The sequence below is a fragment of the Pseudoliparis swirei genome, chromosome 1, assembly GCF_029220125.1.
Source record: "Pseudoliparis swirei isolate HS2019 ecotype Mariana Trench chromosome 1, NWPU_hadal_v1, whole genome shotgun sequence".
In the NCBI taxonomy this organism is placed as follows: Eukaryota; Metazoa; Chordata; class Actinopteri; order Perciformes; family Liparidae; genus Pseudoliparis; species Pseudoliparis swirei.
In genome coordinates, this window is record NC_079388.1 from 11,250,614 (window position 1) to 11,278,474 (window position 27,861).

Consider the following 27,861-nt stretch of genomic DNA (forward strand, 5'->3'; position numbering starts at 1 on the left):
CTAGAGAACATAAGCTGGCTGAGCCACTGCCGCCCGCAGCTGTTAACCACCCTGGAGGAGGTCACATTGTGTGAAATAGGCCCTAGATGTTTAATTGGAATGGCCCGAAGAAACAGAGCGGCCTTCTGCAAGTGGTAGAGCACCTTCTTGTCCAAAGAAGAAAGAAGTACGTTATAAATAATACAGTGACAACATGAGGAAAAAGTGCAGGAGAAACTATAAAACTATTCAAAGGGAATGAAATGATCTGTGTGTGTTTAGTCCGTGTCAGTCGGTGAGTATGTTTTATCTGACATGTTTCAAGTTTAATTGTTTTAATGTTTTTTTTCTGTGACAGCATCCACATGTGCTCTATAAATCACGTATTTTCCTTGGAGACAAAATCATAAAATCATGTTATTGTATTGTATTGTATTGTATTCTATCTATCTATCTTTCTATAATGTCAAAGGTAGAGTATTTAGAAATTAAGAATAACATTCATATCTGTATAATATTTGTTTAATAACAACATGGGGCACTATCACAAAACCAAGTAATTTTGGTGTTGTGATAGCGCCCCACGTGGTAAACCACATTTTCAAAAATGTTATTAACGGTTCAATTATAATTAACGGTCGATAATGTGTTTCTTTAAATTGTTCTATATTCACGGAAAAATAATGCACTGGCCTACTATTGTTCTCGTGTTTTACTCACATGTTATCAATACAATAATACACGAGACACCAAAAGAAAGTTCAACGTGGAAAGTGCACCGCTAAAGATAGCGAGCGTTAATCGGCCTAATTGAACAACTGCTTGGAGCATAAACTGTGTCCGACCACTAAAGTTATCTAATGGTGGCTAGTTAGTTAGTTAGCTAAGTTTATCTCACGTTATGTTAAAGACAGCCCACAGACTTCATAACTCCTTTCTATATTTTCTTGTATTCCTGTTACGCTCGGTTTTAGCGTGATGTTGCCAGGAAATGTCCCTCGTGACCTCAGTGACCTCTGTTCAGCGAACAGTCTCAAGCACGGACAGGCCACATAATCAATACACTGTATTTCATGATATAGATAGACACAGGCCGCTGACGTAGGATTTCGGTGATTTACTGTTTTTATATAGTATTAAACCTGATAATGCCTGGAGCTCCAGTGCTTGCAGTGACCACCAGGGGGCGGCAGAGGCCGTCATATCCTCGCTGTTTCCTTGACTCTCCTCTTACCTCTCCCCACCTTTAGAACACAATACTGCACCCTTTGTTGTATTGTCCATTTATTGAGGATTAGAAACATGAAAACATACCAAAACGCCTGTGAAAACATGAAATAATCTTAAACAGTGAATAGCAAAATACTTATATCAACCATTGATAATACAAAGGCTAATGGTGTAAACCTATATGACACCTTACTGACGTTGGCACCATGGAGAACATATTCACATGTAGTGGTTCATTTTGTGCTTGTATGAGCAGAAACCTGAGCTTTGAGAGGTTATTATTATTTACATGAGGGTGTGAATGTTTGGCTGCAGCCACCCCGTGGTGTTCTACGTGTGTATTTTGGGGCATCCATGTCTGAGTTTGAGAGAATGTGGCGTATGCAGAGTTGTTCTAGTTTACTGGCTCCATGGAACAAGACCATATAGCATGCTCCTCCTCTGTATGAACATGAGGGGCAGGGTGCAAAGATAGATGATAGATGGATGGATAATCTATATATCACTCATATAAAAGTTAGAGCTATGATGGACATATTGCTGATTAGATCAAGACAGATGTTTGTGCGTGTGAATGTATGATTCTGGGTCGAGGTCAGGTCAAGAGAGTAGTGGCAGAGATCGAGTGCTGACCGGGCTGTACTTCACCCTGGATGGGGATGGTGGAGGTTGGGTGAGGTGAGGGGAGGAGGGTGATGGACGAATGTGTCCAGTCTGGTACTCTCTTCCAGTCCCAGAGCACTCTGAGCCGGGGAGTAGCGACCGACCTCTGGGCCTGCGGAACTGAGGTGGGGTGGAGGAGGTGGGCATGCATTTGTTATGAGAGAGAGAGTGATGGGAGCCACTAGGAGTGGAGTGATGACTGGGTGACGGGTGGCGACCGGGAGAGGGGTGACGGCAAGGTGAGGAGTGCCTCCCGGGCAAGGGGTCATGGTTACTAGAGTGTTCCTTGGTGTTTTTGGGTGATTTGGGCGACTTAGGCACCTTGGCGGATTTGGGCGTCATGGGTGGTGTGGCCGATTTAGGTATTGGCTGAGAGGCGTTAGACGTGGCACTGCGAGTGTGAGGGGCTTGGCTGGGAGAGGCGGAGTCTCCATTGTTGGCAACCTTGTACAGGAAGACGTCATACTGAAGAGGTGAGCTGGTCTCTGAGTGGAGCTTGGCCTCTTTGGGGAGGAGCACTTCCAGGCCAATAGTGACTTCATCCTGATGTAGAAATATGGCAACAGAGAAGGAAGGCACAATGTAGGAACAGTCACACAGGCCAACATTAAGAAATATTAAATATACAAAGAAATGCAAGCATAGGTGAATTATGAGACAATAAGGCCCATGGCACAGGCACATTATCTTAAATCTGCAACAACTGATTTTGTAGCCACTTGGGGGCAGTGAAAACACGCTGGGAACACACCATGATGTTATGCCTTTTGAGTTATATTGACAACACTTGCCTTTTTACTCCACCAGCAAATGGAACCACATTTAGCATCCAGTCGTGTTTGTGGCCACCGAGTGAATGTAAGTCCAATACTCACTCGCCAATTAGCTCCGTTTTTTGGTCTCCACTAAATGTCATGTTTTCCTCATCGTATTCCCAGCAACCACACTGGGGTTCTAACTAAAATAACTGCTTAATATATGAATGTTCTGAGAGGGATACTTTTTTTACGCTCCTGTAGGAGCTTCCATTCATTTTGGAGAGCTGTCCATGGTGCTGAATAGGCATTGTTTCCGTGGTGTAATCTGTGAGCAGCGTACTGGAGCACAAAAGCGGGGTCAGCGGTCAGTAATTATTGGCAGGGGAGTTTGGGCAGTAGTTAGCTTCATCATGAGCAGACATGCAGAGAAAAAGAGAGCGAGAAGGAAAGTAGAGCTCATAGCAACACACAGGGACAAGCTGGGTAAAATTAAAAAGATTTATTCCAACAATTTTGAACTATAATCCTCCATACCCAAAAAAGTACAAAAGAACCTCAAGTACATTAAAATATTATAAATCACATTGAAAACCAAGACACAGCGTGTGTAATATATGTATACAGGACTGTCTCAGAAAATTAGAATATTGTGATAAAGTTCTTTATTTTCTGTAATGCAATTAAAAAACAAAAAATTGCATATTCTTCATTCATTATCAACTGGCTAATATTAAAAAGCCTTTTATCTTTTAACATTGCTGATTATGAATAAAATCAGAAAAAAAAAAATCCTATCTCATAAAATTTTGTTTGTTCCTCAGATTTTAAAAAAAAAAAAAAAACCCTTGTGGGTGTTGTTTGTCAGTCAGACCAAAACACACCCTTGTTTTAATTAATAAATTATTCTACAATTTTTTTGATTTACTAGTATACTTTTTTTTTATATTTATTCTAATATTTAGAGAAAGGATATTTGAGTTTTCTGAAAAAAAAAATACAGAAATAAAGAATAAATAAGATTAAAGGCAATTTTGATTTTTCAGATGATTTTTCATGATGACATTTTTTTTCAAGATTTTATTGTATACTGTAGGTTCAAATATTAACTCCAAGCAATTATTTTGACCTCATGTAATCTAGACGAATCCACCTATTAGCAATGTCAAACATGAATATTTCGCAAATACAGATTCACTTGATTTCCACTTACTTTTGCAAATATTACGCTTTCAGACACTTTTTTCGTCAATAACAACAAAGCATGCGGGCAGAGAGAGACGGAAAGGCGGGGCAGGCAGAGGGGAGGGGGGAGAGTTTGGGTAAATAAGAGAGGAGACAATGAAGAAGCTAGAGTTCATTGGCCAAAGACCAAGGCAGGGCATCAGTCGAGAGGAAAGTAAGTCATTAGTTGGTCCAAGCCAGAGATGTTAGTCCAGTGAAGAGGCGATAGAGGAAAGAAAGGAGGCGCCACTATCTGATCTTTATCGGAGTGGCCGCCTTGTAAACAGGACTATTGTGCTTCTCAAGTTGTATGTTGTGCTTACTTTTGACATTAGGCCTGATTGGACTGTTACAAATACACAGTATGCACTGTGCAACAATATATAACAATTTGCTGTAGTTTGTGTGCTCGTTAAATATTTTAGTCGGGTTCTTCAACAGCACACTTTGACATATGGTGATATATTACACCAGGTTGTTCTGGAGCGAGTTTACCTCGGCATTTTCCTCGGTGTGGTTCGGGGTGTGGCCCTGGTCGTGAGCAACAGAGGTTGGACGGTTGTTCTCGTGTTTGGGGGAATGAGAGTTGAGGATATTCATTGACCCCTCTTCTTTGACCTGTGGGGGCTTTGACGGGTCTTCCTGCTTGTGAGAGTCATCCTGTAGGGAGAGTTTCACACTTGTTATACATGCCTCGCACTGACATGTACCAACACAAACACACACACTCATAGGACTTCCGTAAGTAGATGTTCTGCAAAGTGCGCCAGAGCCTAAAGACTTCATAGCTTTTCCACCATAATTAGTTTTTTTTTTTTTATAATCTCTTGTATTTAAAATCAAAATCATTTGAATGGATGGGGTAACATTTCTTGACACAACCATGTCACTGGACTAAGAAATAATCTGACAGGAAACCACTCTAGTTGCAGTTCTAACAAAACGTGCACAAAATAGAATAATTGCGTGACATTGTGCATTACACCATCAGGTAAGCCCCCTGGTCGAAAGGTGGAAAGAAGAGGATAGCTATGTGTATCGGAGGAAGCTCATGGGAGTCTGCCCTCTGCACCCTGCCCTGATAATAGTATAACTATAACTGACATTCCAGGCCCGTTGTTCATGCTGGGTATTCTGAGCACTTTTGATTGGTTAAAACAATTTAATGAAGTAAACATTTTAATGTATAATTCGGCAATATCCAAAGCAAGACATCTCCCAGGAAGCTCTTCCTTATGCCAGAAATAATCATTCTTGAGCTGATACGGGTTACTGCATGGGCTGATTCTGCACCTGTAGCCCTTTATTTATTTAACTAATCAGGCCTCAGCGTATTAAAGAAATACCATTTGGACCTCTGACATTTAAAAAACTGCAATGCAGACCAACTGTCTGCAGGCAGTTTGTAACCTCTAGACATGACATTTAGAGCATCCATACGTCACAGACACACATCTATAACCACTGCACTGAAAATCCATCAGTCTGTCGTGTGTTTTTGCATGCAATAATAATTTGAAAAGCTGTGTTTGTCTATGACTACCAAACTATTGTATATATCTGCATGTGCCAGTTTGTAAATTACTAAGCTATCAATTGATTGGCATGTCACAGACATCGGAAGGTCATAGGCACAGCAGGCAGTAAGTAGGGCACCATCGATCGGGCACACTGGCGACTGCTGAACAACACTTGCTAAACGCCCTTTCACGCCAGAGACGACAAGTTTAAAAAGCTAAAAGTTCCGGGAGCAAAATGTCTTTGTTCTGTTATAACCGTATGTGGTGTTTGTGGTTAATCTCAGTTAACAAGTTTCATCATTGCTTATCAAGATTGAAGATTTAAGCATGTATCATAACTCCATATATTGTGTTGACTTAGCAACCCGGTTACTGAGTGGTTGTTGGGATCACAGATAGAAATCAGTGCATCAATGCGTACATATGTATTCATAGAAACTCACACGCTGCTATGCAACTCACTTTTCTAGAAGCACTACATGCATAACCGTGGTCAGAGTAAAAAGGGGGAACCTGCAACCCTAAAATGGCTGTCTGGACTTAATCGGTACAAGAGTAAAGCCAGCAGTGAAAACAAAATGGAGGCTCATCTTTCTCCTTCAGTTTCTCAGGGAGCTGTGAAGACACAGGGAAGAGAGGCAGCCGACGTGGGAACTCGCTCTCTAATCACACAGCTTCACAACTATTTGCAGAATTCCTTGCGAGGAATTGATTCTTCCTTTTCAACCTACAGTGTACCTGGAATGCAGCGGATAGAAGTTCAGATGCAGGAAGAGTTTGCGGAAGTGAGGCTTGTAGTAAATGGGGAGCCAAATCTGGCTTCAAGCCGTTGCACAGTGGGTTCAAATAAAGCCAGGAAGGGGAAACTGCTGAAGCACAATGTGAACATGTCTGCTGTGCTTACCTGGAAGTGATTATAAGAGTGTCTGGGTTTATATTCCCAGTTATAGCTGGTTGTGGACGGCCTCTGATGGGGATAGCATTAAACACACACATACTATACAATTGAAATTGGAGGTGGAAATCCCATTTAACGGGGCACTTTACACAGATGTGTGCATAACACTACGAGCTGAGGTCAGTTGGTGCGAGTACTGTGGATATAGGAACAGATAGATGGCCATGCATAAACACAGAAAGGCAGTGCCAGACAAATACAAAAAACAAAACACTATGTAAAGTGGCAGAGAGAAAACACAGGAGAAACACCGTGAACAAAAAGGAAAACACATGAAGAATGCAACAGACAGACAAAGAGAAACTAAATTGTAGATGCAGAGGATTGGATTAAAAAGTGAGACAAAGATGGTAAACATAGACGTTGACTGGAAGGAGAAAAAGCAGAATAAACACGAGGAGAGTACCTGACAGATAATGTTGTCATAGTACGCCAGGTTGTGAGTGTGAGCTTGGGGAGCGTTCGGAGGGGTGTCACACAGTTTCCTTACGTTTGGCTGCGAGCAGTCGGCTGTTGTGGAAACGGAGAGGCCGTCTGTCTGCGGCTCGCTGTTCTGTGGGCGGAACTTACTGCAGGAGGGCAAAGGTAGAGATGTTTGTCAGAAATATTTATGGTTCATATTTTCCTGTGTCGCTGTGCACAATGTGAAACTGGGTTTAAATCCTCTGCTAGACAACCGCTATTCACAAACACATATCATGTCTCGTTCTAAGAACTTAAATATTTCAGTGGATAACAAAGAGGATGAGATCCACTCTAAAGATGACATTGTGGCTGGTGAATCTAAAAACCCCAATGGACTTCCCCTCCATGTAGCTCCCTGCTTCCCTCTCTCCCCCTCTACTGGTCCTATGCACTCAAAGAAATGACTCATTGGATGAACTCAATTAAATTGTTGGCAGGTTTTCCATCCAATAATTATATGCAACTCCAACTCAAATTTAGTACATCAGTGCAATAAAATGTAATTAAGTTAGTCCAACTCATTTGTATCAAATACATCTAAAATAAAATAACGATATTCATTAAATTAAATTAATTTGTGTTTGTCCAACTCAAAATATAAACTAACTAACAAACAAAATATGCAAAGTCCACACAGAAGGAACGCCCCGACTGGGAATTGAACCCACGGCCCCCTGGCTGTGAGGCGACAGTGCTAGCCACTACACCACCGTACAGCCCTGAAAGTGTGTTCACCTCATGCAAACAACTGATTTTCAGCTGGCGCATGCGCAAAGGGTAGTCCTCAATAAAACACATTTATTTTGAGTTGATATGCACACCATCTAACCTAAATAAATCTAATAAATGAAAGAATTCATACATTTTGTGTTACACCCATTAAATATAAATATCTATTTTTGTAATTGATTTATTTAAATGTATCAAACAATATTTAAATGTGTCACCTCTAAGAAGGGCTTGAATCATTTTTTTGAGTGTGCCCTCTTCATCATTTGACACACACACACACACACACCTGCGTTTGCGAAGGCGCTTGTTCTCATTCTTGAGACCGTGCAGCCTCTTGGCAAAGAACACGATGATCATGAAAAGGAGGATGAGCACCAGGGAGGCCACGCCCACCACCGCACACATCACCTGGAACTCTGTGACCACCCAATCGCAGTGCACACCTTTGTTCCAGATGTAGTCCTGCACATTGCACCTGGATGTAAAGTGACACAAAGAGGTCATATTGGCTTTTTTAATCAATGAAACAATCAGAAACAACCTCCCTCTCTGCTTACCTGCTGTCTAAAAAAAAGCCAAGAGTTTTAAACCCACTGCACAACCATATTTACCATAGTTATAGTCACAGCATGTAAGCCTGAGTAAATGATAAGCAGAGCTGATGACATCGTGTCCTGAGGTCTGTCCAGCAAAGTAGGGATTCAACCTGCAGCCTAACCTTGAATGAGATCAAAGGATCAGCATATGTGCATGTGATTGTGTGTGTGTTTGATTGTGTGTGTGTGTATATTTTTTCCATATTACCGTCTTTCTTTGTGCAATAGCATGCGGGTGTTTGAACGTGTGCCCGCATGAGTGGGTGTGGGTTAACGTGTGTGCGCTGTTACTCAGCGGGCATCTGAGATGAGCATCGGTCCTCCATGCTTACACTGAGTCTACTAGATGGAACAGATGGTGCTATCGAGGCGTGACTGTGAATGTGTGTGTATGTGCACAGGGAGTGTGCGTGTGTGTCCCTCTCTGACCTTACTGTATTGAGCAAATCTTTTCTTTTGTGTTGGAAAGGGAACATAGTGAAAATCATCCCAACAAGACAATAAAAAGGGGAATGTTTTTCACCTAACAATCCCGACTGCCACTCACACACTGTACCGCACATATGTACAAGCTTTTCTATAAAAAGTCGCTACATGCTTATAAATAATACAAAAAAAACAGACATTTCCCTCATGTTTTACAATTATGAAGAAAAGAAGACTGTAATCATGTTTGTGTTTTGCTCACCTGCAGAAGGCTCCCATTCCTGCCACCATGGTGCAAACCCCTCCATTGAAGCAGAAATTGGGTTTGACGTCACACTCAGACACACAAACTCCAGGTCCAGAGCGCACAAAGCCCAGTCTGCAGCCGTCGGCCCCCATGGTGCCACCGAAGCCTAAGCCATCACCTTTGTCCATCCCGGGCATGGTAGTAGCTGGTAAGGAGGTCGCGCTATCCATGTTAGGCCTCACGGTGTCAGGAAGAGCTGGAGATCCAGCCAGGAGTGGATTTTCATCCTCCATTTCAGGCGGGGGTGAAGGTTTGGGCTCAGGTTCTGGAGTCGTGTCTAGCGCTGAGAGGTCGTCATCAGGGGCCAAGTCGTCGTAGAAGTCAGAAAGGGTCCATGCAGTTGGGTCTCCCCCTTTTTGATTCTGGGCTTTGGCCCAATCCAGACTAACATCAGAGGGTAGAATATCCGGCGCAGGGCTGTGAAACTCCACGGTGATGACGTCATCGGACATGGGGTTTCCGGGCTGGTCTGGACCCGCTCCTCCAGCGGTGAACTCGTCCCCCACAGGTGAGTCCTCCTCTTCAACGTCTAGGTGGGCGCGTTTGTGAGACTGGTGATGTTTGGTTGAGCTGAGTGGGAGCTGAGCCCCGATCCCTGCTCCTATCAGGTGGTCCCTCTCGGCCGAGTCATCACTGAGCACCATCCGGGTGTTCAGGGCCTCCTTGTTCAAAGAGGATTGGTTGTGGTGGTGATGATGATGCCTGCTCGGTGAATGCCTCCCTGTGAGTCAGTCACAAAAAAGGTCATTCAATATTGCACTTCAATAAAGTTGAGGGACTTCCAAGAGTCAGATTTAACAAAAAAAGGTTCTAACCACAGGCTGAGATATCAACCATGGGTCGGGCTGCAAAAACACTTGATGCTACGCTTCTCATAATTTAGCTCAATTGTGTAATTTGTATCAGACCCGATACACACCCATCTCTTTGAAGTTATGCTGTGAAATTTGTAAGATACATTTAGTCACTTTTTTGTCAAGAGATAGTTGAGAACATTGATACAAAGATGACAGGGGTATTACACTTCTCATCTAACTCACAAAAGGACATTTAATTTCCTAAAAATGTTATTCTGTGTCATACAATCTAAATGTGCATGACACAATTTTAGACAAAGACTTGTATATACACACACTGCTCTAAATATATATTTATAGACCTTTCTTTTTTTAATTGGAGCTAATCCCAAGGTACTGACTGTTTTGTTTGATACAGATTGTGGTCCAAGGATGAGGATTCATAATGTAAATGGATCCCTTCAGTTATGTTAGAGATGCCTTGTGGCTGCATCAGGCTAGTTTTTTAAGAGAATACTATTAAATCACAGTATCCTTCATCTTAAATTCAGATGGATTTGACAACACACAATACAATATTGCAGTAAAGTGCAGCAAAAAAATCTGCTGCGATTCAAGAGCTAAGTGAATAATTGTCCAGGGAATCAGAACAAGAGCTAAAGTCTGACGTGTCGTCGAACTGCAGTGATGTAGGATTAGGCACAATGAGCTCTGATGGTGACCGAGACTGGATGAGGATTAGATTAGGATTTACAGCAATAGGTTAGAGGCTAATTGGTCAGACGCTCCTGTGCTTGACAATCTTGTGGAAAAGATGCACACACACAAAGAGAAAGACACAAAAAAGGGTTACAGGGAGGTCTTAAATCCCTCTAACATACAGAAGGCCACCAACGGGTCAATAATTATAAACTAATTATGTGCAACCACGTTTTCACACCCACGGGACTCTTTGAAATTACAACAATTACGTAAACAATGTACAGAGGGAATGACCATGAAAATGAGCATGAAGCTCATTTGACAGGCATTCGGGGATACATTGATTTTGAAGGAGTAATTGTTGTGTTTCTACGCTAAATGTGACGACACCGCCGGCAGCCAGTTAGCACAAAGCCTCGAAACTGGGAGAAAAGGCTCCCTGACCATGTCAGTGGATAGTGTTAGTTTTGGACAAAGCTGGTTCCCTCCTTTTTTAAGGGAAAAATGGACATGAACGAAAGAAAGGAAGAAGTCCTTGCAGTTGACAGAATTCCAAAATGTCCCTTCTTCACACTTTTCCACTGGCCTGGTTCATCTCTGCCCAAACAGCCAAACCATACAAAATACTTGGCTGGACAACGTCTCTCCCACTGACACCCTGAGATCCCAGTGTCCAATGAGATCCCTGCGTTCAGTATCTGGCACTTCATTCAAGGCTAAACTGAAACCATCGAACGTGCCTCGAGTCACAAAGACGAGTAGTGGTGGCTGAGGAACCATGAGATTCACCTCACACACACACACACACACACAGACTGCAGTTGCCATGGTGAGCTGTAAAGAGGTGCCATGTTGAAAGGAAGAGTGGGGAGAGGCAGTTGCAGTGGAAACAGAGGATCCAGTGTGTGTGCTCTCGCTCTTGTTTTCCAATCAATCAGCCAGCCAGGCAGTATGTTATACGCCAACTCCATCTCTGGGAAAACCGAGGTGGAATGAACTCGAATGGTTGGGAGTTCGTGAACGAGATGGACATGCTCAACCAGTTAAGACTGATTACAACTGATTCAAATTTAATTTAAAGGTTCAATCTACCAATTTGTTCCCTGTTGAGACGTAGATGCTGCGTTCTGCGGCTAGCAGTCCTTTAGCAATTACAAGAGCAAGGGGGAACATGAAGAGATTACATGGGCAAGACAAGCATCTTGAACGCATGCACTCCCCTTCTCGGCAATTTTCGTCTTCAAAATGGTGATTTGTAGCTTTGCAGCTCTTCGCCTCGAGCATCACGCTGTCACCGAGGTCACAGGCTATACCTGAAGTCACTGTTATTGGCTAGAGTGCAGATTCCCATCAGCCTTTTCACCAAGCCAGCAAGGCATATGGCGACTGTAGGTCAGTGGTAGCAGGTCTGTCTTTCTATTAGGGGGTTGGTGGTTCAATCCCCGCCCTAGTCGATGTGTACTTGAGCAAGACACTTCACCCTGAATGGTTCTCTGATGTCACTTTAGATAAAAGTGTCCGCTAAATGACACAACTAGTCTTATTCACATCCTCACACTGTTAGTACCATATTCATTCAGCTCTTGGATTAAGGTCCCAGTTAATAGACAATATGTTCTTCTTCTTCACCTTCTCGTGTGTGTGAGTGCATGCGAATAAAAGAGTTGGCGAGATGATGATGATCGTAAGCTTTCTGGGGCTGCAGGGCAGATGGAGCTCACAGTATGAACCCACTCAGAGTAGCCGAGTCTGGATGTTATCCACATTACGTGGCTATTGAGAACAATCTGTTTCTGTATGTTTTTATAGACTTATTGGTGTTACATTGAGCTAAAATGATTAGTTGATTGATTAATTAATTCCCTGATATAAAACTGATTAATCTGCAACCATTGAACATATTTGCTGATTTTCTTCATCCCCCTTGGGCTTAAGAATTATGATTGGCATTTCCTCATATTTTATAAGCAAAATAATACATTTAAAATCTCTAAAATAACTGGTACATTTAAGTCTCTGTGTTTCATTGTCTGTGTGTGGTTTTCCTTTCTATTTGGTCGGTATATTCAGTTTAAGGGTCATGCATGGAGAGAAAACACATTATCACATATTCAACCCAGATATAGCCAGAAAAGTGAATCTCCTTTTAATGAAACACACATGTCGACATATGAATCACGTGGTTTATGGGGTTCAAAGCATGACAGACAGGACGACTGGCGTGTTTTTACCGGTCAATATGTCACAGTTTACGCCTGGTTCCACATTGAGGGCGCGAGAGGCGGCGAGAGGGATGTGGGGGAGCGCGTGCACACGTGAACCCCGGTGACCTTCCGCGTGCACGAGCCACCCTGTTGCTGGGCAGCGGCAGTATAGCTATCCTTTTTTCATTTCCTTTTTTCCATTTTTTCCCCTTCATTTTCCCACTATATCTTCTGCGCGTGAGCGCGCGCGTACATGTGTGCCAGACACAGCAGAGACTGCAGGGTTGTCAGATTTTTGTTTCCACACTGCCTCCCTCCGTGTCTCACGTGATGGACAGTAAATGAGAAGGGGGGGGGGGGGAGCGTTGGTTGTAGCGGGCCGGGTTGTCTCGGGCTTCCCCTGAATGTCTGGAGGAATTCAATCCTTTCAGCGCCGTGAATAGGCCTCCTATAGCCGGGCCGAGGTGCACCTAATCCTGCCTTTGTTTTAGCAGCACCGCTGCAGTATAGGCTACTGCTCTCTCTCTCTCTCTCTCTCTCTCTCTCTCTCTCTCTCTCTCTCTCTATATATATATATATATATATATATATATATATATATATAGACTGTAGCCTAACATTTACAATAAGCCAGTTGCCTTTGTATCTCATAATTCGTCCACATCAGGAGGTGAGGTTTTCTTCCCTCCCTCAGACTCTGAATGGGCATCAGATTGAATGGATCATGAGCCGTGGTTCAAGTGTCATTAACTACAGCAGCTCTTCCCATGACAGGAAATTGGGCAGAAATCATATTGGATTTGACAGTCTTTCGAATGCAATTGTAATGCAGCTAAAAAAGTCCATGCAGTGACATTATTAATGGCAACATGTAATTGATTATTACATTACATTACATGTCATTTAGCAGACGCTTTTATCCAAAGCGACTTACAATAAGTGCATTTTGCATTTTAAATGAGCTGTCAGTCCATAGCACATCATTACAAATCAGCCTATCAGCGTGTTATATGAATAGACTTCGTGATGACACTATGATTTAATAGCGAGCCCATTAACCATCAATTCACACAATTTAAATGGATATTGCATTTCCATCCCGCATACATGGACAGTTGTCCTTTTCCATATAATATGCCAATGCAGGTGTGATTTGAATCGCGCACGTGCGCGCTCGCTTGCAAAAACGCACCGACAGGGTGGGACTCCGTGCATTGGACTTACCGTGAGCAGACAGGGGGGTGATGACCATGGAGATGGTCAGTAGCACCTGCCAGGTGCCCAAACGACTGTCACCGCGCGCCATACTGTCGGCTATTTCGTTGACACACTGATGCAAACTATGATCCCGTTCCTCGTTACCGGTCAGATCGGGGTTAACGATAATCCTCACAGCGGATCCTCCAAAGTTCAGATCTTGCCCGTTTTCGCCATTTCGCCTTTAACCTTCCCAATGGTCCCCTTACATCAGCTGTGTGTGTGTGTGTTTCTCTCTCACTCTCTCTATCTCTATCTCTCGCTCTCTCTCAACCGTTTAATGGGTTGGGTTCGGTTCCATTGTACCGTGCGTCCGCCCTCTCCTCCACACTTTTAGCGCGCGCGTGTCACTGCGCTTTGGGGTCCGTCGGCAGCACGCGAGGAGCTGTAGTAATAGTGCGCGCGACCGGCGGAGGGTCTGCAGACGATATTTGGATGATCGGAATTGGCCGCTGCTCGCCTGTCTGTGTGCGATCCGTTAAGCCTTGCTTTGCCTTTTGGCTGCAGAGGCGATGAGCGGCAACGCGCGGCGCGGCGCAGAACAGCGAGGCAAGTCTGGCGCGCACAGTGCTTTTGCTTGTCAAAGTGCCAGCACGTGCAAATGCACATGCACGCTCGCACCCGAGTAAATGCAAGCAGTGTCCAGCCTCGGGCTGCTGGAGCTGATGTGGGGCTGAATGGGGGATTTCAGCAGCGTCTATATGCTCCAAATCCACCGCCGCTAATGTGTGTGAGCGGGATGTCTCTCTTTCGTTGCGGTTATGAAAAATGTTCACTGATGCCCTGCAAACAGAGCAGAACAAAATTGCTTCCGGGCCCCACTACACACACACACACACACACACACATACATACATAGCTGTGATAAATACACAAGCACATAGATCCTATCTTTCAACTCTCATTGTCCGATAGCAACTAAATGAATTCCAGTGTTTGTCTATTCTCAGGAAGGATGAGAGCACAGCCTGCACGGTGGCAAATAGAACGTGTTTTCTTGTGCAGGGGGAGCAGATGGATCTCACTGAGAACCAGAATGAAAGAATAGCACACCTTAGTCAACGCCAAGCCCTGTGCGTGCATGTTGTGCTCCGGCCACGTTGGTTCCTCCATCCTGTTCCTGTGTTGAACAGTGAGGGGTGGACAGGATGTCCAAATTCCCTACGGTGCATTCCCTGTGTGTGTCAGAGAGTGTGTGTGGCAGCGTCCACTCTGTGGGGAGAAGAAGAAGCTGCTTGTTAAACACTATCTACACCCATGAAGCCTGTGTATGTAGCGTATGCAGTACACGTTAACTTTCAACATATTTCTCTTTTAGATATTGACACAGAAAAAGGCTCCTGGAGGCCGGTGCTGTCCGGTCCACGATGGTTCTGACTGACTGGGTGGAGCTGTTGCTGAGGCCGGTCTGTTGGAGTCTCTCTCTCTCGCTTCCCTGATCGCAGAGCCCTCCATGTGTGCCCTTCCTCCCCACTTCTTGGTTTCAAGGCAATATTTAAACCTTCTTTTAATTTCTCTTATAGCTGGACTAACAATTGGACCTTAAATCCTGTCCTTTTTTGAACTGCCATGACTTTAAATCAATCTTATTCTGTGTGAATAAGATTCACATTGTGACATGACAAAAGTGAGGCGTATGTCTGCTGGACAGATACAGAGAATAAACTCACGGTGCTTTGACTAATGGAGCAGTGCTGCCACTCGGTGATGACAACGCCGTGTTATACAGCAATGTGCATTTTCCTCCAGCACTGGAGAAGCTACTACACAACTGACACACCTTGTTTGTTGTGTAAATAGTGGGATACACACAAAGATATTTTACAGACAAAAGATAAGAAGCAGAGCAGTCTGCTGAGTATGTTATGTGACGTGGTAGTTATTCCACTATATAAGGCATCACTGAAGCATTATAAAAACACTGGGTACTAAAATATCTTTGGATGATTAAATAAAACACCAAGTGGGATTGAGTAGAAACGTTTTAATGTTTTATTTGATCTGAATTTGCTGTTCAGGAAGTTGGCAATAATAGAAAAACTGTGCCCTGTGTATAATGTAGTCTAGTTTGACAAAACAGTCAGTTGAAAATGTATATTATTATTATTTTCTATTGTCCGAAGGAACTAAGAAATGCAAAAGGTAAAAACAAATCTTTAAACAGTTAAGACGGTAACATGAAATGGATGCAGACAATATGTAGCACCTGACTTATCACTTGCCTGCAGGTTGGTAAGATCGTATAAGAGAATGTGTTTGGAGCCACAATGGATGAAACAAACATCTTTTGTTGTTGTCATTCCCCAAAGAAAATAGCTTTTACAATCTTTCAATGAAAACAGCAAATGTATTAATTCCATCTCATGAAGTTTTGAAAGTGACGATAACAATATGGTTGCTCTTCATTGGAATACATACTGACCAGCTATATTCAGTTAGTCTGCATGTTTAAACACTAAAAAAAAAAAAAAAAAAAGCTATTTTTGGAGCCTATGAGATATTCCTGAAAAAGGATTTTCCTTCAAATTAGATTATTCATTTTATAGGAATGTGCATTTTTCCGACACAAAAAAGTCAAGACCCTCGACGTGACTGTCTCAACAGATGTCTCCACAAGACAGGTAAACACAAACAGACTCAGACTCACACTCAGTTTCATGTAAAACAGTTTTAATGAGCCGAGTTCAATCTTCAGATTTCTCAACTCTGACGTCAGAGCACAAATATTTCACAGATATAAGACTGAGCCGTTACCAAATACACATTAACTGTGTCTATGTGCTTGTGTGTCTATAAACATATGACTAGTACTGAATAGTTACAAAGTTCAAATTCTCAACAGTTTTTTCTGATCATATTTGCCAGTGTTTCATTGTAATATCTGTGTTTTCAGTTGAAGGAGGACTGGTGTGTATGTGTGTGCATCTTGTTTTCTGGTCAGTTCAGCTGTGAGTGGACGGTGGAGGACCCGGCTGAGCTGGTGCTTTCCCATCAGGCTGCGAGGACGGGTCTGACAGCAACAGAAGAACACAGCGTCATCACACCTACAGAGTCGAACCACGCTTACAAGTTGCACCAAAAAAACCTCTTTGAAGCTTTTGTAACAGCAAGGCATACTCACACATGCCATTGGGAGCTCCCGGGTGTCGAGGGGCCATCACCTGGGCGTTTCCTCCAACAGGCATCATCCGGTTGGGCATGGGCTGGCCTGAAGGAGTAGGCAAGGCTAAAGTGCAATGACAGAACCCCAGATGTTAAGCGTTGAAACAAACAACAACTTAATGGATGAAAACAACAACCTGGATATGTTTTATTGTGTCCTAAGAGGGTTAGACTTCTTCAGAGCAGGTGTTTTACTCGTGGTCAGTGTGTGCATCTGTTTGGTCAGACCTGATTGCTGCATTGTGAATCCCGGCTGCCCCTGCTGCTCCCTCTGCTGGCGAGCCTTCATCTCTGCCTGTTTCAGCTGCTCCGTGTGGAACGTCTGTCTCTCTGTCAGGAGCTGCTGCCGCTGTTGCTCTAGCTGCATGATACACACACACAAACAAACACACACACACACACACACACATATGATACAGGCTGGTTTCTAGACGTGTTTTGATGCTTCTGGATACAAACAAAATGTGACATTAGAGCTTTAGAAAATGTATGTTTTTAGAGTTTAAAGTTGGTCTGGACTACAACAGATATGCGTGTTCACTCACAGCCTCTTTCTCACGGTCCATGATGGTCTCCAGCTCCTCAAAGTGCCTCAGTTTGATCTCCAGCTTCTTCATCTGGGTCTCCACCAGCAGAGCCACCAGGGACTTTACCTTCCTCTCTTCTACTGCTGCCAAGTGCTGCAAACACGAGGCAAAGATGGAGAAAGTTAGAAGAAAACTGACGCCGTAAACGAGTCAGGAATTAGGTGGTAAGTGAACGTAACCATTGAATGGTAGAAACTGAAAAAAGTAGTGGAGGTAAAGATAAAATAGGGAAAACACTGAGGAAGGAGAGAAAAGATAAGAGGTGAGAGTAGTTTAGAATAAATTGGGTGTGACAGAGCGAGGCAAGGAGGGATAGAGAAAATAAATTAAGAGACTGAATGAAATAAAATTACCAAATGAATCATTAGCCACAAGCTGTGGGAAGATTACTAATGTAACTCTTATATGGCTTTGTGACACACTGAACAACAAATTGACTCAAACTTTTATTTGTTTGCCATTTATTTACATTTCGAACCGGCATAAATACGACCGCTTTGAGATAATCCCAGTCTCCGATCTGGCAGATTGACTGTATATCCTACATCTACTCAATTTCATGTGCAAAGCTAGGTCTTAAAGCGATCTCCACGATGGTGCATGTCTCAGCTGAAATGACACTCCTGAAAAGGAGTTGCAATCATTGACAACCAGTTCTTCATTTCCCGTCCCTGTGATTGGTCCATTTGGAGGGGAGAGCCTTACCTTGGCCTTTGTGGCAGCTGAGGCCAGAGCAGCTGCTGCTGCCGTGGCAACTCTGCCCTCCACCAGATCTTGCTCCATCCCTCTTGCCTCATCCACATCTCCGCGACCTAGACTCTCGTCGTCATCTCCCCTTCCTGGATCGCAGAGAGAATTTATATAATATAGACAAACATGTGACATTTACAGAAATACATACTGCACATCTTTTTGCATACCATCTCTCTCCTCTGCAAGAATACTTTCGTCATTTTCCCTTTTAACTAGTTCTCCCTCTACTTTAGCCTTAATGGGTTCCACCGTGAGCTCATCGCCCATTAAAGAGACCTGAAACAGAACCAGATGCACACACACTCGAGGTAAGCCACACAAATCACTAGCAGACACAGTTAAACCCTCTCTGAGCTCTTATCGCCATTTCACCTGATTGGAGGCCGACTTTGTTTCCATTATTTCTGCATCCATCGACTCTGAAAGGATACAGAAGAGATGCATTGTAGACAGCATGAAGAAATAGATTTATTTAGATGATTATGGGCATATATATGCATTACAATGTTACCTGTTTTGTCAGGCTGGTTGGACATTTCAGAGATCTTATCCACTGACTCCTCCTGCACTTTGGAAAACTCCTCTGAAGACAAAAAATGTAAAATCACTTCAGTTCCCCATCCTACAGCCGTAGACTACACTCGAATCAACACTCCTCCCTCTGTCCTCTCACCCAGTGCGGCCTTAGCGGCGGAAGAAGCCACCCGTGGGTCCACCACGGAGGCCAGGAAGGCCACAGTGCTCATGACGGGGTTTTCTGATTGATTGAAAGGCACAGGCTGGAACGCCAGTGGGCCAAGGGAGGCCGAGGAGTCTTCGAGATACGGGTCTTCTATTGGCAGACGAAGGAAGTGGAGGATACACTCGTCCTGTGTTCTGGAGCCCACATGCTCGGATACTTTGTTCCAGTCATCTCTGTAGACCTCTAAGGCCTGAGAGGGACAAAGAGGAAAGACAGGAGCAGGTAAGTGTGAGAACAAGATGCAAACATTCAGGTAAATGATTCTCAGGAATAGAGACGATTGAGTCATGTGTAATGACTATTTTAGAAAGCCACAAATATTGTCTTACCTCTAATAGCAAAAGCGTCTCTTGCTCGGTCCATTCCCATGCTGCATTTGCACCTTTAGTCTGAGGCAGAGGTCATGAAGATTATTAGCTTTTTAGACACTTAATTACAGAAATTGCTAAATGTAAATTTAGATATGTGCCTGAAACAAGATTGGAGTTTGGAATAAAAAACATGGAATTGTGTGTGAGACCTTCGGGTGTTTCTTGGTGTAGATGTCGGAGCGCAGACCAAAGTTCTGGCAGTCTGAAGGCTTTTCTTTGCTCTTCTCCGAGAAATATAACATGTGCTGCGAGGCCGACACCTGCGAGAGTGAAAGTGGGCGACAGAGTTTATCAGGAGGCATTTCAGATAATTCAAATGTGTGTTTCCGATACATCTGTTCGAGCTGTAGCCATGTATTCCGTGTGTGTGTGTGTGTGTGTTTTACCTGCAGTGGTTTGTGTTGTAGGGGGGCCAGCCCGGACGGTGTATCAGCCAGTACATTGAAATGAGGGGTGGGTGGGGGTCCCATGGGGAGAGGCCTGCTTTCTGCATCCACCTGGTAGTTAATCAAACCCCACTGCTCCAAAAAGGCATGAACCCTAGACACAAAGAATATGCATCTTCTTACTATACATTTTACTGTGTTGCAGCTGCCCCCACAGATGACACAATGTAAATACACCGACAGCTCAGCATGTGCCATGCTGCAATTGAAAATAAAAGCTGCTTTTGAGACGCATTAAGTACACCACATAACACATTTTCAACATTACAGATTTGATTTGGTAACACATTTGTATTTCACTCCACCCACATACCACACTTCATTTAGCAGATGCAGCAGGAAATGCATGGTAGCAAACACCAGACCAAGTGTTACCTCATGACAGCACAGACGTCTCCAGTGAGGTTGCGTCTGCAGGACGTTGAACTGAGGTATTCCTGGGGGTTGAGCCGGTATGTGTCGATCATGAAGTTACGGTATGCCAGGAAGCTGCAGTGCACAAGAAATAACAACGCTTTTTGTGAAGCCATCTCAATCCACTGAAAAGACTTGAAAAGTAAAGTCTGAATATCTGCAGGACTCACATTTCTGGCGATTTGGACTTATTCTTTCCATTGAAGAATTCAGGCAATGCACGTTTCTCTATTGCATGAATGCTGGCATACATGGATAGAGAGGTTTTATGGGTTAGGTTTTAAAGTTGTGACCTACTGAAGAAAGCTACATATGTGTGCATCTGTGAGTGTATCCATTTACATGTTGTAATTGAACCAAGAAGTGTAGCTTGGTATGATGATATGATGAGATTGTTCTGTGATGGTGTCCTCTCCCTCTGACAGGCGGGGAATATCCCCTCTCCCCTCGTCATCATCCTAGACACACACATACACAGAGAGTACATTAAATAACACTTTTCACTTTTAATCACTGCCCACCTGCATTTAAAAATATTTGATTGAGATAAATTACATCATATTTACCCTTCCTGGGAAATCATCCTCCTGTTCATCTACAAACAGAAAAAGTGAAAGAGAAAACTCTGAGAAAACTCAATATGCATTCCCACAAACAAAAGTGCAACCGTATTTCTTTATTTTTAATGATTTATACTGGAAGAAATATTTACACATGCTACATTTCTCCTTAAACATTAGCTCCAACACTTAGCCTACCCAGGTCAGCCATAGTCCCTCCTTTGACAGGAGTATTCTCACTGTCCTTCTTCAGGTTGACTATAAGAACAAAATAAATAGTTTAGAAACAAATAGCTACTATTCTGAATACTTTGATTTGATTAATTTCCTGGTCAGTCTTTTACCATTCTTGGGTAGTACAACCTCCTCCATGTTAGGAACAGAGGTAGGGTCCTCCATGTCTTTGGTCAAGTCCTCCTCTGACCCTTCCTCTTGTGGTCCGCGCCTTCTCCTGTGCGAACAGACAAATGCAATGCTGACACCTCACCCTGCAACATCAAACCAAAAGTATACCCTCCAGTTTGGTTGAAACACTTGTTTCTTACCCCTTCTTTCCTTTCTTTCTCACTTCAGAGGAGGGAGGAGAGGGGGAGCGTCTTCTCTTTTTGGAGGGGGTGATTTTAGAGTCCTGCAACAGAGGGTAGAAATAGATCAAACTAAGTCGAAGTTTAAGGCTCATTATCCGAAAATGTAAGTTTCCTTGTTGCCTGTTGACAACACCTTTTACTTTCTGATGCCTTCTAGACCACCTACAGCTTCCTACAAACCTGGTCGTCTCTGAGGTGAATGCGCTGGCGGAAAACGATTGGTACATTCCTCTCATCGACACAATAGTCTTCTTCGTTCATCCACTCGTTGAAAACATCTGTGTCGAGAACCCAGCCAGCATGGACCTGGAGCACACGCACAACATGCATATTAATGTGGTGCATGTTTGTGGAGGTCATCAATGAACACATGCCAGATCAGATCTGAAAGGGGGTCCCTGCTGACTCCCATTCTTTCACAAACTGTGAGCAAACTGAAGAAAAACACTCCTCTGTATACTTATACCTAACAGGCTACAAATGCAAGTGAGACAAATTGTTGTATTCATCTCAATGTAATCTCATTCGGAGCTTAAATATTGATGTATAGCTTGGTAGAGTAAATGCAGCAGGAATCCATAGTGTGTAACTAAGCAGAGTGGTAAAGCATCTGGTTTCTCTAAGTGTGCTGTTGCACTAACCCGCCACGGCTTTTCTGAATGTGGTTTCTCTTCAACCTCTCGTTCAACATCACTTGAGGACAGCCAACTGTCATAACTGTGGAGAAGTGACAATTGACACAATAAGTAATTATTATTATGAGTGAGTGAGTATGTGTGTGTGTGCGTGTGTGTGTGTGCTTGTGCATCACCTGTCAGGGTGCATGCCCCAGTGTACCAAGACATGTTTGTCTTTCCGCATGACAGGACGCATCCAATCATCTGAAAACAGATGTATATGTGTATGAGAAAATGCATTAGGGGAAATACATACCAAGCATTATAAAAACACACTTAGATGCACAAACTGTAACTGACCTTCCTCTTTAGTAGCAAGTGAGGTGTAGATGTGGTGACTGGCGAGCGTTCGGTCCTCAGTCAGAGTACCCTGTGGAAGGACAAACCCTTAGCACTGGTATTGAATTATATTGTTCGAGCTACACTAAGTTTCATATTATCGCTTCCCTGTCAGTAGATGTCAATATATGTAAGAACCTTTTCTCCTTCATCACTATGTCCAACACACTGTCTGCTCATCTTTAATTCTCTTCTGCAGAACCTTACCTTGTGTTTGGTGATAATATCCGTAAGTCTGCTAGCCAGCTCCTGATCCAGTTTAGAGTCCACATATACCACAGGGAGTGACATGCAGTTGTTCTGTAGATTCACAAATCACAAGTAGTTCATCAGGTAAGTGTCCCTGGTAGGCTGATGTCTTTATGTGTGTATGTGGCTGTGTTTATTTACAAGTGTGTCTATGTCACCTGGATTAGGGCTCTTTCAATTGCACCAAACATCTCAACATTTCTTTCATTTCTTGATGGATTCTGCAAGTCAAACCTCCGCCTGTAGAAGGAAGGAAGGGAGTGTTAACATGAAGGACACTAGTGTGAAAAATCAAAAGCTTCAGGGGCAAGCAACTCACCAGCCTTGCTCTGCCTTAAACTTATAGGCACTGCCAAGAATGTGGCAGAGTCCACCCGCTGGCCGCAGGTCTAGAAAACACTGTGCCTGCAGAAAAAAATGTTTGGTTTATTGTTTGTTACCCATCTTGTCAGATTTTGTGTCATCTTACTCTTTCCCCTCTCTATCGGGAGCCACCATTGAAAGGCGCTTTGAGATTTGTGGTGTTTTTATCCCTCCTCATTCTAATTATGTCCAGACTGAAAATCAATCAAATCACATAAAGTACAACGTGTATTGTAATTATGTTTTGCCTCGCGCCAGGAAGAAACTAAGAAATGGAGAGAAAAACATGATTGCGTGGATGCAGAATGATTGCAGTACTGTATTTAAATTGGCAGATAATTATACACGTCAGGGATCTCTACCCCTGTAAAAAAAAAAAAAAAAAGCACAAATTAACAGAAATCATAGAAGTTGGAGGCAGGATATTGTAAATTCAGAACACTCGGCGTGATGTTTAACAATCATAAAGACAGTGAGAGGCGAACTCACGGGCAGTTTGGTGAAAGCAGGACTGGTCGCTTGTCTGCCGAAGGCATCCTCCTGGAAGTGGAGAAGCTGGAGGGTCACACCGGCCAGAGCCGGACACGACGGAGCGTCCACCAGCACGTACTAAGGGTCAGACAGTGAGACATATGAAGAGAATGGTATTGCTTTAAGGCAACCCATAACACACTGCATGCACTGATAGTCTACCCAGTGTAACTGTTGTGTTTGTAACGTTGCTAGAATATTTGCACATCATCTTTTGTGTTTATTTTTTTATTTGTTTTAATGCAGCACTCGTCACATAAATCTCGCTGCGCAGTGTAAACGTAACGTTATCCAGCATGAGACGTTTGTTTACAGTCTGAGCCATTGGACTTGCTAACAGGGGGCGGCTAGCTTGTTAGCTAGCTTCCTAAGCAGCGAACCACCTTTTTGTAGTGCTTCCCGATCCACTGTCGCACCACCTCCAGCTGGGCTAAAGTATCCGGGCTCTCCCAGAACCTAGCGGACGGGCTGCTGTCCTTTTTCCGATGTGCGGCTGTTCCGGAGCTGGCGTGGCTTGTCCCGGGGATGCCGAGGTTTGTTCCTCCGGACATTGTGGCCATAATTAAACGAGATTAATTTCAAAGAGGAGAACAAAACTGGCTAGCGCGCCCGCTAGCTTTGTGCATTCTCGCTTCCTCTCCCGAGACGCAGCGTGATTGTCGCAATAAGGGTTTTCTCTTTTTTAGTGTAACAGTTTTTGCATTTTCACGTGTTTATTTATTTATTTGTGAGCGGTTTTGATTCAGTAGTGTTTATTTAAAACGCCATAATGTGTCTGTATGGGCAGTACATGTCTTTACTACAAACCGCGACTTTTATTTTGAAAATTATCTTTACAAGGAAATAACTACGCAAGGCATGTAAACAGAAGTGAAGAAACATCGGTCAGCAGCTGCTTTGTCTATATTTTAACAATCTAAGTCCAAGCTAGCTATTATTCAATGATTTGAAGAAATACTTAAAATACGTTGTTACTGTTATTGCAGTAATTTCCGTTTAGTCACTCATAACTAGTTCCACAATGTATCAGCAATTACAATGCTGGCTGTCTCCTGTGCATTAGCTTTACTTTTTACAACTTTACTCATTGATCCTCACAATTGATATTTTCCCAGATCCTGAGATTCTATGGGTGTCCGCGGTCTGACCACCTTTGTGGAGGGGAACAGAAACTTACTCCAAGAAGTGAAGTTCAGGGACAGCCCCCTGGTTATTGATGGCTGCAGTCTGTTTTTCCGCCTCTACTTTAACCAAAGCTTGGACCAGCAGCATGGAGGGGACTATGACGCGTTCGCCTTTACGCTCACACAGTTCTTGTCCGCGTTGGCGGCCTGTAACATCCAACCATATGTGGTACTGGATGGAGGTAAGAAGGCTTTTGAATTGCAACGCCCTATCACATCCTATATTTTAGGAAACTCAACTTCTCACAATTTATAACGTTCGTGTTTCTCTGCATGCATTATAACATACGTATTTAAATTATACAATTGAGCAGTTTGCTCACATTTGTTACAAATGGATCAACACATTCATCGTCTGTTCTGTCTTTGTCTTTGTGGTTGTAAGGGATTGATCCAAGTGACAAGAAGTTTTCCACTCTACGTCAACGTCTGCAGTCCAAGATAAGGGACGCCGACAGTCTCTCCCATGGCCGCAACGGCTCTGTTCTCCCCATCCTCACAAGAAATGTTTTCATTCAGATCCTCATCCAGAGAGGAGTTCCACTGGTCCAGTGTCCAGCTGAGGCGGATTGGGAAATTGCATGTTTGGCTCGCCAGTGGAACTGCCCAGTTCTGACCAATGACAGTGACTTTTATATCTTTGACCTGCCAGGTATGGAGAGCAACATCATTTCTTTACTTAACAAGGAGCTGAATCTGCCTTTTTAAATTAACTTGAGGCTGTGATGTTGTTTTACATATTATTTACGTGCTTTGTTTTCTCAGGTGGTTACCTGCCTCTCAATTTTTTCCAGTGGACCAACCTTAACGGTAACGCCTCTCACCACTACATCTTGGCTCGTTGCTACACCACTGATGAGCTGTGTCGCTCGTTTGGCAGCATAAACAAGGAGTTGCTCCCCTTATGTGCCGTCCTGGCTGGTAATGATTATGGCACTCCAAAAGATGCTGACAAAATAATACATCTGTTAGGTGTGAGTGGAATATGGAGAGGGGGTGGCAGAGGTAGTGCATCCATTTCCCGCATTGAGGGCTTCCTGCGCTGGCTGTCCTCTTTTAAATTTCCAGCAGACGTACTGGAGGAAGTGAGGATACTCATGGGGGAGGAAGTTGGAGGCATTGGGGGCAAGAGAGGACATAAGGGTGGGCTCAGTTCACAGCTGTGGGAAGGTATGCAGGAGTACCACATCACCACTCCAAGTGCTCTCGCTCACTGGTTCTCTGAAGGTAAGACAGCTCCTAGAGGGCAGAGCTCTTGGCTGCCAGAGTTCCTGTCGCGGGCTGCAGCTCAGGGCCTATTGGCTCCCTTGGTGGTAGATGCTCTGGTGATGCACAGGGTCCTGCTCATTCCGCAGGTGGAGAACAGCAGGCTAGCCAGCAGCCATTGTTGTGCCAGCGCCATACGACAGGCAATATATACGATAATACTGCAGAGAGGCCAAGATTGCCCGGCACAGGATATGAGGGCACAAGAAAACATCAGCCAGGGTATGAGAGGTGGTAGAGGGCGAAGGGGGCGGGGAGGTGGAGGAGGTGTGGGTCAGGTTATTATTTTACCCACACAGCAGAGTGGCAATTCAGGATTTAGCTTTGAACAAGCTGATGGTGCAGCTACAGTCTCGGCCCAGGGCTACAGTGCCCCCATGTGTGTGGAGGAGTACGACCGCATGGATCTGAACTTGAAGAAAAACAATGTCGAGACACATCCGCACGGAACCCCCCTACGTCTCGATACAATAGATCAGGTACGACCACAAAAACTATGTCCGTTTAGTTTAGTTTTATCTGATTTATATACCTTTCCCAATGTTGTGCCACCATTTTATCCAGGCTCCTGTGGAAGTTCGTCTCGGTGTCCTGTTAGAAGTCTTGGGATTGAAGGAGTCTGCGCTGGCTCCTGTTCCTCTCCACCTGAGGCTGGCTGTAGCAGTGACAGCCTTCTGGCTGCGAGAGGCCAAACCCTCACAGCCCCAGCTCCAGGCTTTGTTGCTGGGCATGGTTTATGGAGAGCTGTCCCAGAGCAACCAGCCTGGAGCGCCCCACTACCAACATACCGGTTAGTTGTGTTGTATCTTTTGTATTACTCCACAAACACTGTGTATCTCAATATCGACAATGTTGCTGCTGGGTATCTTCCTAGACTGGGCTGCGGAGCACAACGTGCGAGCAGGGCTGGATTGTCAACGTGTGAAGCCAGGGGAGAGACGGGGCTTGGATGTCGGAGGGGCTCACAGTTTCAGCCAATGGCAAGCCTGCCTCTGGAGTGCACTGTGTCTCAATCAGCTATTGCTGCGGCCGCTGCATGAACCCCACCTGTCATTGTAAGGCACAGGGCGAGATAATACAACTATGAGAACTACAGAAACAGAATTCTTTTGTTACAGATTCAACTTTTGCTTATTTATTTCATTGTGTTTTATGTTCATATATATATACTTTTGTATATTTATATTTATGTGTACATAATTAAATGTTTATGTTTTCCTTGGTTCTACTTTGTTGTCCTTGTTTTTTGTTTGCCTATTTCTTGTGACAAGTGAGTCAAATTCCTTGTGTGTTTATACGCATACATGGCCAATAAAGCAGATTCTGGATCTGATTTTGACAAATTCTCACAATCACATGGTGACATCATCTAATTGCTGTTTTACTTGTTCAAATCTAAAATGATCCCCAGATACTATGGTTAAGTGGAAAGAAAATATTTTTTACAATGTTTTTGCCTTCCTCTCCATCTCTGTGTGCCTCAGGTTGTACAGCGGTACCTTGGTGCATGGCCTCCTCAAGTATCTGAAAGGAGGCCGAGCTGCTGAATCTCTCCTCATCGGGGGTTCCATGTCCGGACCACTCTACTCATTCCTGCTGGGTACTGTGAGGAATTGCAGCTATAAGGCCCATCCTTCCTCTTCGGCAGCATGGAGGGGGAAGAGAGGTGGAAACCGGGGAGGAAGAGGAAGAGGGGGAGGAGGAGGAGGAGGGGGAGGAGGAGGGGGAGGAGGAGGCGGAGGAGGTGGAGGAGGAGGAGGGGGAAGACAGCGGAGGGGGACTGAGTTGATGAACAATAGGTTTGCTTTCCTGATG

General features: G+C 43.9%; 3 protein-coding genes across 6 annotated transcripts; 1 reads left to right on the forward strand and 2 right to left on the reverse strand.

Annotated features, from left to right (window-relative positions):
* Nucleotides 1–1,260: 1,260 nt before the first annotated feature.
* On the reverse strand, nucleotides 1,261–14,018 carry cspg5b (chondroitin sulfate proteoglycan 5b). 3 transcript variants are annotated; one of them, XM_056415010.1, is made up of 7 exons: nucleotides 13,783–14,018; nucleotides 8,811–9,576; nucleotides 7,813–8,001; nucleotides 6,820–6,898; nucleotides 6,276–6,338; nucleotides 4,347–4,511; nucleotides 1,261–2,415 (listed from the first exon to the last, which is right to left on the reverse strand). In XM_056415010.1, the coding sequence occupies exons 1-7, from the start codon at nucleotides 13,862–13,864 to the stop codon at nucleotides 1,810–1,812; spliced, it is 1,950 nt and encodes a 649-aa protein (XP_056270985.1). In that variant the 5' UTR covers nucleotides 13,865–14,018; the 3' UTR covers nucleotides 1,261–1,809. The 3 variants fall into 3 exon arrangements, with proteins under 3 accessions (XP_056270985.1, XP_056270991.1, XP_056270998.1); XM_056415023.1 differs by having other exon boundaries at nucleotides 2,338–2,969; XM_056415016.1 differs by lacking the exon at nucleotides 6,276–6,338.
* A 2,446-nt stretch (nucleotides 14,019–16,464) lies between these two features.
* smarcc1b (SWI/SNF related, matrix associated, actin dependent regulator of chromatin, subfamily c, member 1b) lies at nucleotides 16,465–24,229 on the reverse strand. 2 transcript variants are annotated; one of them, XM_056411962.1, is made up of 28 exons: nucleotides 23,980–24,228; nucleotides 23,555–23,674; nucleotides 23,022–23,107; nucleotides 22,861–22,942; nucleotides 22,661–22,753; nucleotides 22,415–22,484; nucleotides 22,249–22,318; nucleotides 22,079–22,154; nucleotides 21,618–21,743; nucleotides 21,396–21,478; nucleotides 21,195–21,301; nucleotides 21,049–21,108; nucleotides 20,857–20,885; nucleotides 20,633–20,748; nucleotides 20,461–20,532; nucleotides 20,252–20,365; nucleotides 19,817–19,970; nucleotides 19,580–19,690; nucleotides 19,389–19,448; nucleotides 18,991–19,249; nucleotides 18,829–18,900; nucleotides 18,690–18,736; nucleotides 18,485–18,593; nucleotides 18,270–18,403; nucleotides 17,523–17,657; nucleotides 17,206–17,338; nucleotides 16,937–17,041; nucleotides 16,465–16,825 (listed from the first exon to the last, which is right to left on the reverse strand). In XM_056411962.1, the coding sequence occupies exons 1-28, from the start codon at nucleotides 24,154–24,156 to the stop codon at nucleotides 16,758–16,760; spliced, it is 2,868 nt and encodes a 955-aa protein (XP_056267937.1). In that variant the 5' UTR covers nucleotides 24,157–24,228; the 3' UTR covers nucleotides 16,465–16,757. The 2 variants fall into 2 exon arrangements, with proteins under 2 accessions (XP_056267937.1, XP_056267930.1); XM_056411955.1 differs by having other exon boundaries at nucleotides 19,580–19,970; nucleotides 23,980–24,229.
* On the forward strand, nucleotides 24,039–27,765 carry aste1b (asteroid homolog 1b; the record flags this gene model as incomplete). The annotated part of the gene is made up of 7 exons (XM_056411971.1): nucleotides 24,039–24,129; nucleotides 24,712–24,962; nucleotides 25,166–25,432; nucleotides 25,546–26,525; nucleotides 26,611–26,836; nucleotides 26,921–27,101; nucleotides 27,531–27,765. Coding segments are annotated over exons 2-7 (2,127 nt in total), but the record flags the coding sequence as incomplete, so codon positions are not given.
* Between the last annotated feature and the right edge of the window lie 96 nt (nucleotides 27,766–27,861).